At 38.2% G+C, this 12,717-nt stretch overlaps 1 protein-coding gene across 1 annotated transcript in view; it reads left to right on the plus strand.

Moving 5' to 3' along the window:
* The first annotated feature begins 3,428 nt into the window (after window positions 1–3,428).
* LOC132149076 (glutamate receptor ionotropic, NMDA 2A-like) overlaps window positions 3,429–12,717 on the plus strand; it is a 148,973-nt gene continuing 139,684 nt past the window's right edge. The window contains exons 1-2 of the mRNA XM_059557994.1: window positions 3,429–4,337; window positions 6,366–6,773. Coding sequence (XP_059413977.1) covers window positions 6,369–6,773 — 405 coding nt within the window. The 5' untranslated portion in view covers window positions 3,429–4,337; window positions 6,366–6,368. The remainder of the gene's footprint in view (window positions 4,338–6,365; window positions 6,774–12,717) is intronic.

Genomic DNA, 12,717 nt, shown 5'->3' on the forward strand with positions numbered 1-12,717 from the left:
TGGTCACATCACTCGATAAAACATTCTTGCAGATCTCCACAGGTCTACACAAATCAATTTTATCAAGTTCAAGTTGGCTTTTTGTTCTTCTTGATCAAGAGTGGTATTCTGCAAGATGTCTCTACATGAAGGCCATATTGTCTAGTGTTCTTCTTACACACTGCATTGAAATGGTTTTCCTCCTTTCATCGGGTCATCTTGCAAGTCTTTGGCTGTACATTGAAGGTTTTTCTCAGTTGATCTGATTAAACATTTTATGATATTGTGCTTTTTCTTCAACACCCTCAAAGGTTTTCTAGTAAAACACACTTTAAGCTAAGGAATAAGGCTGAGAGCTGTGTCTCTAGGAACTTTCAATGTCTTGGAAATCTTCATAGCCTTATCCTTTCTAAAGTACTACAATATTTATTCTCTTTAGCTTTTGTGAGATCTCTGTTGACATTTTTGCTACTCAACTTCAACACATGCATGGGCCAAACTGTATGTGTAACAGCTCAAGCTAATTCTGTTTTTAATAGTTTCTAAAGGCTTAATTGTGTTTTGAGAGTGTTTTATTCCCCACCATGCAAATAAGTAATTTAAAAACAGCAATGTTGAATAATTATGACATAAGAGTATTATTAAAAAATCTGATAACTCAAAAGTATTACATTATATATTGACAATATCACTTTTAATACGCCAGTGAACTGTTATAGATGCAATATTTATTTTATCCTGGATCTTCAGAAAAGCTTTTTAGATTTAAAACGGGTGAGCAAGAAACACTTTGGCACACACACACACACACACACGCACACACACACACACACACACACACACACACACACACACACGCACACACATTTATATTATATTCTCTTTACCTTTTATATTAAAGTCTGTACAAATAAAACCAAATTAATCCATCTCAAGGGTTTTGTGCAAGGCCAGATCTCTCTGTGGAAGATCGACTGAAAGGTGGAACATGACGAGGAAGAACTCATTGATGGTCTGCAGAGACTGTCAATGTCAAAATAAATTGTAAATAATTATGATCCATATAATACACATAACCTGTGTATCAAGAGAGAAAAATAAATAAAAAGGTTACTTTAAAAATTTATGGTTGTAATGTATTGACATATTTTGATTTTTAGGTGAATAATCTATTAACTCATGTATTGCCCAGACCCACAGAAGAGGTTTTTAAATAGGCAACCACAACCATGACCCTGTTCACAATATGCTTACAATCTGCTCTGTAATATAGTTAATTATAAGAGTTAGTTCTTATAATGTAGAACCACTTATTGTGAGTTTCTTCATCCAGGAGAGAAGTGTAAAAAAAAACTTTGATTATCCTCACAAATGGGGACACATTGTGAAAACACAGTTTTCAAAACTCTACACACTTATCCCATGGCTTCCTGCACAACACTGTGGATTTATAACACTTTGTTCAAATGCTAACACACTGCTGTCAAAACTGTGAACCACACATTCAAAATAGGAATAGATTTTAGCCTTGTGCCTTTCAAACACTGCTGATTGCAATTTCAGGATTAGACCCTCAATTATTTGTTCGAATTACAGTATGTACTTTTAGTTTTTACCTTTTTTTCCTCATTACTGTAATTCTGCAAATTACTACAAATTATTGAAGCAAACTGCTCATTTTCATTTACCTTAAAGAATTGTTATGTTCTAAAATGTAAATAAATCATGTGAAAGAATGTCACTCTTTTCTTTGAAGAAAATATTACTTTGTATGAAGTCACTGAAATTATTCAAACTGTAAAGATGAAAAGTGAGTATTTTCTGTATTGGTGTTTTCCTCTCAGTGTGTTCTGAGTGACAGTGTGTGTTATCTCAGTGAGGGTTGTGTGTAGTGTTTGGCTGCACTGAGCCTGTTTTGAGCCATGTGTTAAGAGTTGTGTTGCTTGGAATTACGTTTTTTCACGTAAATGCGTAGTCTTGGTGCTGTGCATAGAGGCCATTCATATTGACCCCCTTAAAAATGAAGCGCCACCCTGCGGTTGGAGATGTTTTTGCAGGCTCTTGACGTCTCTGTCACATAGGGATTCTGATAGCACAGTACCACGGACACATTTTACAGTCAGAGGGTTGCTCTGGAACATGACCGAATTTTCATTTTTGGGTGAACTATCCTTTTAGTGTTGTGGTCCTTCTCAGTATTGAAGCCTTTTGAGTTTTGAGGGTTAAGTTAGGAAGAGTCCTGTGCATCTCTCCAAGCAGGCTTCATTTGAGTTTTGTTACCTAATATTTGTTTGCACTGGTCTTGATGCAACTGCTCACATTTTCTTTGTTTTGCAGGCTTTCACTTTGCATTACTTCTCAAACAGACATGGTACCGCTTCCCTGCATTCATACATGACTCTATACCCAGCGCCACAATAGATAGTATTAAGCTGAAATACAAACCCCTCAGGGAAAACAGAGAGCTGCAGTTTGAACGTGAACTACTTTTTTTAACTAAACATGAGTTAGGGTTGAGACAGTGTCCAGAAAAAAGGGCCTGTATGATGGTTGAATGGACAGACCAAAATATGAGAAGCGCTTACTCACATTTTGGGATGTTTCTTTTCTTTTTCTCTTTTCTTTTTTTTTCAGGGTGACATGCAGAGCTAAAATAGAAACATTTGCAGATGTGTCAAAAACCAAGAACCAAGAACTTCACAGGCAGGAGAACCTGCTGGAGTAGTCTGCTAATGAGTAAATCATGTTCACTGCAACTGCAGAAAACAAAAATGACCATTTCCTTCTGTCCGATAGAATAATGGGAGCTGGGGGCTGGAGGTGTAGCAATACTCTGACTACGAGAATCTTCCATAAGCTTGAGTCCTTCCCACGGAACCTGGTGAAATCACACAAAGAGCTATCCTATGACTCATGCCTGTGTTTTGAATGTGTGGTTTGAATCAAATATACAATATATAGTGCAAGTCACATTTACTGAAATTATTCAGAAGGGATTATGATGCTAAAATAGACAGGTAGCATGTCCTCATATGGTACTGTTTGAGTGCAATTCTTGAAGGGAGCATCTGCTGTTAGGAAAAGGCAATAGAGAAATATAGTCAAGAATAATTTATTGCTTCCATCCTCATTATCTTTTTTAGAAGCTTTGTCACATCTACAGACTTTTGGGGTTTGCTTGCCTTCAAAATTTGTATGTTGTAATTTTATGGAAAATGTAAGTAATAGTAGGCTATCTATCATCTATCATCTATCTATCATAACCAATATACCACCACTTAATTATCACTTAATTTTTTAGGTGATTTCTTTTTCTTTCTTTCTTTCTTTCTTTCTTTCTTTCTTTCTTTCTTTCTTTCTTTCTACCTTACATTTAACATGATTAGTTTGATTTATGCAACTAGACGCGCAAATGTACGGATCAAAGCGTAAGTGCGTATTGAGCCAGTCTGAACGCTTATTTACAGTGTGAACGAGTGGAGATGAAAAGCTCGAGGTTCCCTCATCTCATCTAAGACAGTGGTGAAAGAATGCAGTAGAAACGCTTCGAAATCGAGCACGTAATGAGCGGTCAGATGAGAATAACGTGTGTGAGAGCAGCATCCGCGCGGACGAGCCCCTGATGTCCGAGCAGCGCTCACTGTACATGGCAATGATGAGCGCAGTGGTTTCCGCAGTGAAGTTCAGCTCTGGAATTGTTGTCAGACGTCACCGAGAGGCAATTTCTCACCAAAATGATTCAGATCACTGAAAAAGCAGAAGAACCACGCTTGCGACAGGTAAAAGCTCCACAAAACCGAACCGAGGTGCATTAATAATCCACATCCTGCGAGTTTATGAATATTTAGTCTAGTAACTTTTACGATTATGCCTAGGCTAAGTTACGTCAAGTGAGAATTGGCATGACATTTAAAGACTCGTGTGTTTAAAACCGATGACTGACTCACAAGATTTGAAGACCGTCGCACTAAAAACTGGTTCTTCTTAGGGGGTGTCTTGCTCGGAAACAGGGTGTAATTCTCATTTTCACCTTGGATGTGTAACGGCATCCAGAGAGACCGTGGGCAAAGAGGACCGTGAGACGGTCCTGTGGTCCTGCTTGCAGATTCAGTCCCAATTTCTTGCGGATTCATTTCCCAGCGTGCGTGTCTCTCGCTTCTGTTTATCGAGGAAGAGTCATGGATGATTCGTAAACATGCAAACCCCTGGATTAATTTGACTCATATGGTTCTGTGGTTGAACTTAAATGATTCGTCGGTGGAAATAATTATCCGTATTTCCAACCTGGCTGGTGAGAGGAGGACTGTTGCAATGTCATCCCATTCAACATCTTTGGAGCTTTGTGAAAGGGGGATGCTGTGAGTATTATTGTGTTTCTTTTTCTTTCTGTATCCCTTTGTTAAAATTTGCTTGGTCCATTACGATTTGGTCTTATAAAAAATAAATAAATAAATAAATAAATAATTGTAGGACAAATTAAGTCTAACCATTCAGTTTCAATTTAATCAATTTGATGGAGGAAAACGCGGCGTTTAAACAGAGGCATTAAAAAGAGGAAACCGGATTTGATACTTTATAATGTTAGGATAGGCTATGGGGTTTTAAATAGCAAGTTGTGTTTTATAGAGTTATGTAAAAAAACGCTCTTGTTTTACCTGTATGAAAACTCGTGTCGTGATCATGTGAGAAGCAAATCTGAAGATTTTCCCTCAGGAATGCGCTTCGCTTTTGCTGAATAAAACGAGGACATTTACTAATTAACGAGGCCAGATGAAAACAAAAAGAGAAGAAGAAAGATAAACGTGTCATTTTTTGAAAGGTTTAACATGATAGAGGACTTTTCTCTGCTTGCTTTGATGTAACAGATGAATGCGGATTTTAGGTCCAGTTGTTGATCCAACTTCATCAGGTTAGCCTACTTTTCTTGTTAAAACATAGCCTGACGCTGGTTTTATTTTTCATTAAACAGCGGGATTGTAAATGTTGCTTCTTTTCTGTCAAAATGGATATGATTGACCTCCTTAGTTGCTTCTGTTGTAAAGTTCTGATGCGTATTTTTTTCTTTGAATTTAGTGTCGTAGAGGTTCCAGATAAGAACGCAAAACCTGACGAGTCAATAGGGGGCGCACTTGCATAGTTGTTGTTTTGAGGAAATTAATGAGCTATCAGAAGCAATATTGCTCTAGATATATTTCCCATGTCAAGCTCCCTGTCACGTTGTAAGAACACTGGTATCGCATTTGCCTAAAATAACAAATGAGGCCAGTTTTATTCACGCAAACAGCAAAATCTTCATAAAATATACTCCCTCCCCCACTCTCTAATTAATTACATTAAAATAAAAGATCATATACAAGTAAAATGCACTTGTCAAAGGTTGGCCTCCAGCCAAAGTCCGTAAAATCTCAGCTCCACATTCATTAATGTTTGTCACATCATGTGACTCACATGGTTCATAATTTATTTATTAAATTATCAGTACTTTCAAAGCGTGAACGTTGGAGATTCTTGCAACCACTCAAAAACATGATGAAACAGTGTTTGTGTTGGACAAAATGTCATGTTGTGTCTCAAAACATTGATTTAAAGACAAAAAAACTAGCATGCTCTGCTATATTTAAACATCTGTATATATGTAACAATTATTAAATCACTGTAAAGATTAGCACGTAATCTAAAAATGCATAGAGAAAAAAAACTTTGAGTCTTAGTCTCTAGAGACAAGCCTTGATCCAATCACACAAAGCATGATATTTTCACCTATCTCTGCTCAACTGCATTGAAACAAATCAACCATTCATGTTCAATTGCTCTACTGAATTCTTATCAACCGAAACTGCTTAATCTAGCTTGCTCATTCATTTGTCTTTAAAAATGGTGATGATGTATTGTTCTTCATGAGAATCGCAGGCTCCAACAGCCCCTGCGCCATATGCTGTTTCTCTGCAGTTTTATCCCTTGCTTTACAATGCATCTGTTTGTGTATACATGCTGGCCACAGTAGCGGAGGGCCTGTGAGCTTCCTCTGCTCAGTCATTCCAAGACTCTTCATGTGACGATGTCAGCTCCACTCTCTTCTGCCCTGCTTGCTGCTCAGATCCAGTGTCACATATAATATTCATCATTTGCTCATTGCTAGCTATTCATTGCCTAAATTCCAAAATTAGATTAAAAAATCCTGCGCTTCTCAAAGTAGTTGTGTAACTCCAATGGATTGAATGTGAAATGTATATGTTACTAAATAGGTATTTCAGGTAATGTAATTCTGAAGTAAAATAGGCTAATTATTAAGCAATGTTGCATGAGATCTGGAGTCATATTTCACAAACCTCTAAATGCATTATATCACCAACAGCCTCTATTATCTTTGTGTTTTTCCTCTGCAGGGAATGAAGTTGAGCACTATGGGGTTTTCCAGGTTGATTCTTCTGACTCTTCCAGCTCTCCTTACCCTCTTCAACATCTCACATGCGGCAGAGAAAGTGCCCATACTGAACATTGCCGTGATCCTGGGTCAAACACGCTACATCTCTGAAAGAGATGTACGGGCTCTGTGGAGCAAAGATGATCCCATTGACGTCAACGTGGTGACCCTGCTGGTGAATGAAACGGACCCCAAAAGCATCATTACCCATGTGTGCGATCTCATGTCTGGGACTAAAATCCATGGGGTGGTGTTTGGGGACGGCACGGACCAGGAAGCCATCGCCCAGATTTTGGATTTTATTTCCTCTCAGACGTTGATACCCATTCTGGGCATCCATGGCGGCTCGTCCATGATCATGGCAGATAAGGTCAGTCATAAGCTCACCTGGAGCCGGGTACATTGAATACTATAGTGCTTTACAAATTTGGTTACTCCATATCTGGAGCAGAAGATGAGATCGAAATATTATTGAGATCACAAAATGAGTTCAGTGGGTAAAAATGTGCACCTTAATGTGGTTTAGTAATGACAATGATGTAAAATAATGTCATTAGTGCAACATGCAATCGTGCCTTAACTGTTCCCCTGACAAATTACCATATGGAGTTATTTCACGACATATGCTTCATCAAAAAAGCTGGAGTAATCACTTTACTGAACCTGATAACAAATACCTCTTTACCTCTTTATATTAAACCATCATAATTTCAATCACATCTGTAATGATGCAACACTAAGTTGAACAGCAAAAAAGATGAACCCCCCCCCCCCCCCAATCAGATCTGAGATCAGTTTTTGTTACAATTTAAGATGGTAAACTTAGAAAGGTGATAAAATTATTTGCCACTCTGTTGACTTTGTTCCATTTTCATAACCGATCACTAACCGTGCATCTGAATCCCCACTCACTATAAAATCTTGTTGCAGACTTGCATTGAGTTTCAAGAGCACTCATGAGCACTTGCTGCTGCAGTTAAATATGTTTACTTGCTTTTCATCTCGGGATGTGGCTGTATCAAATGAAGCAACATTTTGAAAACTCATTCTAAGGAGATTTTCTTCAGTGGTACATTAAGACATTCTAAAGCACTTTGTGTTGATCCTTAAAGGGATACTCCACCAAAATGAAAATTTTGTCATTAATCACTTTACCCCCATGTCGTTACAAACCCGTAAAAGCTTAGTTCATCTTTGGAACACAATTTAAGATATTTTGGATGAAAACCGGGAGGCTTGTGACTGTCCCATAGACTGCCAAGTAAGTTACACTGTCAAGGTCCAGAAAAGTATGATAAGCATCTTCAAAATAGTCCATCTGCCATCAGTGGATCAACTGTAAAGTTATGAAGCGACTTTTTGTAAGCGAAGAAAAAAAAAACTTTTCAACATTTCCTTTGTCAACAGTCTCAGTGTCTCTCCTTATCACCGTATGCTGCTTATGCTGTTCTGTATCAGCTGTGCCACAGGGATGCACTGTTTCTATGTGTATTTAGCCTTGATTTGAAAGAAAACAGCACATTCTTGTGGCACGGTTGATACAGAAGAGCATACGCAGCATACTGTGATATGGAGAGACACAAATATCATCCAAAAAATCTTAAATTGTGTTCCGAGACGAATGAAGATTTTATGGGTTTGGAACGACATTGGGGTAAGTGATTAATGACAAAATGTTCATGTTGGGGTGGAGTATCACTTTAAGGAGATACCTGTCTGCACTGTTGACTTACAGGGATAGTTTAGTCTTATTTTGTTGAATAAATACATCATGTGCATACATTTTAAACTGTATATTGCTAGAATGAGAATTTATACTACCAGTTACATGTTGGTGTGAACTTTGCATGGTTTACATACACCTACGTTATGGTAGCATTATGAAATCCCTATATGCTACAGCTCTTCAAATATGCCTTATTTGTTATTTTGTGTGCATTTTAAATTCAATTCAAGTTAAATGATTGACAATTCATGTCATGTGATTTGATTCTTGCCTTTATTGGTTAGGAGAGACCAGTCGAAATTAATGGCAGCTCAAGGCTTTTTCGTTCTTCAGGAGACAAGAAAGCATACATGTGGTAATTATTGTTGGGCCGCTGGTCAGATCTTGCTTCATTTAGTGCCCATGCAGCAGGATTTGTGCCCAATAAACATAGGGATCATTGGCATGTGTCAGGGGATCCTTTGTTTTATATTTGAAGTGCTGCCTCCAACTGAATGTGGCCAATGCGCAGGCACGTTCTCGGTTAGTTACAGCCAAAGATCAACTGACTGCCTTATAGATGTTTTTAGGCTGCTTTCCCATATATGTTCAGCCTGAGGGAATTGATTTAAGACACATGATTGTCATTTTATATACGCAGGTGCCAAGAGAGGCAGCATACAATGGAGATGGCCATTTAGACAATTTAGTTCTTTCTCTCCTCCATCATTGACAGGGAAATGCAGTGATCTGTCTTTCTAGTGTGGATATATGAATTCTAAAGTGCTTATCCATTTATATACTCCTAATAGATTCCAAGTAGATTCACTATATGCACACTGTGGTTCAGACGTAGGTCTTTGCTATCTTGACACTGGTATGAAGATCCTTTCAGATGATTCAACATATTTTCAGAAGTAGTCGAAAATGAAAGTGACCACATTGTATTTGTAAACACTAATCTGACTTGATGCATCCTCATCTGTCAGTCAACCACAGTACTAAAACAAGGGTTTTAAACTTTGCCAGTTACGTGTGGCTTTTAAATAACTCCTTTAGTACATCTGATATCAACTGTGCAGATATTTGTGCTTTGAGCATGGTTAGCTGGAACCCAAATAACAATCCTACACTCATAAAAGTAAAGGCTCTTCATTGGCATCTATAGTTCCATGATGAGACATGGAATCTTTCTATTCCTCAAAAGGTTTTTAAAGTGGATAAAGTTTTTTTTTTTTTTTTTACATTTTTTAAATGTTCTTCACACTAAGAAAAAAGGGGGCACTGTAATGTCCTTTGGAGTAGAGGTCTTCACAGTGCACCCGAGACCTGTCGACCCGGGACCCATACGGGTTCGGGTCTATATTTTAAATGATCAGCCGGGTCCGGGTTGGGTCCGAATTTTATATATAAAAAAAGTGATCTCTCTCTCTCTCTCTCTCTCTCTGCTGTAGAAGCAGAGCGTGCAGACTCAGAGTTAATGCAAGTGCATGCACGGTAATAATGCTTGCAGACTTGACACACTCATATTTAATATATATTTCAAATCAGCAACAAAACCTGAGATGAACTGTCACATGAATGTTTTCTATGACACTCAAATTGCGTTAAAAAGGTGAAGGTAACTTCAAAGGTAACAGGTGGCTGGATCAAAAGGTAACAGGTGGCGATTTTCTAAGCGGATAAAAAAATTATAACTACAACCCGAATTCCGGAAAAGTTGGGACGTTTTTTAAATTTTAATAAAATGGAAAACTAAAGGAATTTCAAATCACATGAGCCAATATTTTATTCACAATAGAACATAGATAACGTAGCAAATGTTTAAACTGAGAAATTTTACACTTTTATACACTTAATTAGCTCATTTAAAATTTAATGCCTGCTACAGGTCTCAAAAAAGTTGGCACGGGGGCAACAAATGGCTAAAAAAGCAAGCAGTTTTGAAAAGATTCAGCTGGGAGAACATCTAGTGATTAATTAAGTTAATTGATATCAGGTCTGTAACATGATTAGCTATAAAAGCTTTGTCTTAGAGAAGCAGAGTCTCTCAGAAGTAAAGATGGGCAGAGGCTCTCCAATCTGTGAAAGACTGCGTAAAAAAATTGTGGAAAACTTTAAAAACAATGTTCCTCAACGTCAAATTGCAAAGGCTTTGCAAATCTCATCATCTACAGTGCATAACATCATCAAAAGATTCAGAGAAACTGGAGAAATCTCTGTGCGTAAGGGACAAGGCCAGAGACCTTTATTGGATGCCCGTGGTCTTCGGGCTCTCAGACGACACTGCATCACTCATCGGCATGATTGTGTCAATGACATTACTAAATGGGCCCAGGAATACTTTCAGAAACCACTGTCGGTAAACACAATCCGCCGTGCCATCAGCAGATGCCAACTAAAGCTCTATCATGCAAAAAGGAAGCCATATGTGAACATGGTCCAGAAGCGCCGTTGTGTCCTGTGGGCCAAGGCTCATTTAAATTGGACTATTTCAAAGTGTAATAGTGTTTTATGGTCAGACGAGTCCAAATTTGACATTCTTGTTGTAAATCACGGATGCCGTGTCCTCCGGGCTAAAGAGGAGGGAGACCTTCCAGCATGTTATCAGCGTTCAGTTTAAAAGCCAGCATCTCTGATGGTATGGGGGTGCATAAGTGCATACTGTATGGGCAGCTTGCATGTTTTGGAAGGCTCTGTGAATGCTGAAAGGTATATAAAGGTTTTAGAGCAACATATGCTTCCCTCCAAACAACGTCTATTTCAGGGAAGGCCTTGTTTATTTCAGCAGGACAATGCAAAACCACATACTGCAGCTATAACAACAGCATGGCTTCGTCGTAGAAGAGTCCGGGTGCTAACCTGGCCTGCCTGCAGTCCAGATCTTTCACCTATAGAGAACATTTGGCGCATCATTAAACGGAAAATACGTCAAAGACGACCACGAACTCTTCAGCAGCTGGAAATCTATATAAGGCAAGAATGGGACCAAATTCCAACAGCAAAACTCCAGCAACTCATAGCCTCAATGCCCAGACGTCTTCAAACTGTTTTGAAAAGAAAAGGAGATGCTACACCATGGTAAACATGCCCCGTCCCAACTATTTTGAGACCTGTAGCAGAAATCAAAATAGAAATGAGCTCATTTTGTGCATAAAATTGTAAACTTTCTCAGTTTAAACATTTGCTATGTTATCTATGTTCTATTGTGAATAAAATATTGGCTCATGTGATTTGAAAGTCTTTTAGTTTTCATTTTATAAAAAATTTAAAAAACGTCCCAACTTTTCCGGAATTCGGGTTGTATAATGTATGGTGGAAGAGCACTTCACAGCACTTCGACCTCGTTGCGGTAATATCATCACTCCTGAAAACTCCCCCTCTCCCACTCCCTCTAACTTCCGTCAATACAAACCAAAGTGAGGAGTTTCTGGAGTGATGATATTACTGCACCGAGGTCGAAGTTCTGTGAAGTGCTCTTAACACCATACATTATAGTTGGAAAAAACGGTGGCGTTTTCCTTTAAGGCAAGTAGAGCACTTAAGATGTTCATGGACTTGTTGTTTAGGGAGTCTGCTGATCATTATGTTCTTTTTTGGATGAGATACAACCCTCAATAGCCTTCAAGTGCTGTCCGTTTGGAGGAGGGACTCGTCAACATGGAGAAGCATGTAGTGCATGCAAGAGCACACCATGGTGTGGGGATGGACTGAAAAATCAGCCCGGGACCTATCTTATAATTTCAAATGATAATAGTCATTCTGAAATATTATTAGGTATGTTAGTTTTACTTCTGTCACTCTCTCACTGCCTGGCTTATCTTTCCTGACGCTTTAATGTAATTCTCTAGACAACCTACTATTTGCAAGTTGACACAGAGTACAATTTTCAGCATCATTACTCCAGTCTCCAGTATCACATGATCCTTCAAAAATCATTCTAATATTCTGATTAGGTGCAAAATCAGAATAAAATTGTGATGCAATCTACACAATAATAAGAAATATTTATTCAACATTCATTGTGTAGTTATGGTATCTACCAGCAGGGGCCTACTGGGCCATACTAACCAGCCTTTTGATGTTAACCAAGAAACGTTTAAACAAACCTAACTGTAACATTTTGCTACAGACCTTATTACACTTTTGAGTTCTGAACTGGGTCCTTTGAATCATATCCTTTGAGTGATTTATGTTGTTTATATGAAAATGCATTAACAAAGACCTGCTGTGAACAAGCACAGCACTAATGTTTACTGTTCACAAATAAGAGAGCAGTTATGAACGTAGAACTTATGAAACATAATTACATAACATATTAACTTGCTGCCATCTTACAACTAATAACCTGCTGTTGCCGTAGATGAGGGAACCACCACAGGGTGGAGATTTTCAGTTAAATTATTAATTAACATAAATGAGGCCATTGTGATGTCACAGCTTTTTTCAAGACCGCCATATTGGTTTTCTACTTCTAGTAGTGGGATCAAAGTGATATCAGTCCCCTTATATAGAGGCTTTTGTGTATCCTCATTGTGTTGATTACTGTTCACTCTATTTGTGATTTCAGCGAGTGCTTATTAGTGCTCAGCCGATATGTGTTTATTGA

This window comes from Carassius carassius, chromosome 9 (assembly GCF_963082965.1).
Source record: "Carassius carassius chromosome 9, fCarCar2.1, whole genome shotgun sequence".
Taxonomy (NCBI): Eukaryota; Metazoa; Chordata; class Actinopteri; order Cypriniformes; family Cyprinidae; genus Carassius; species Carassius carassius.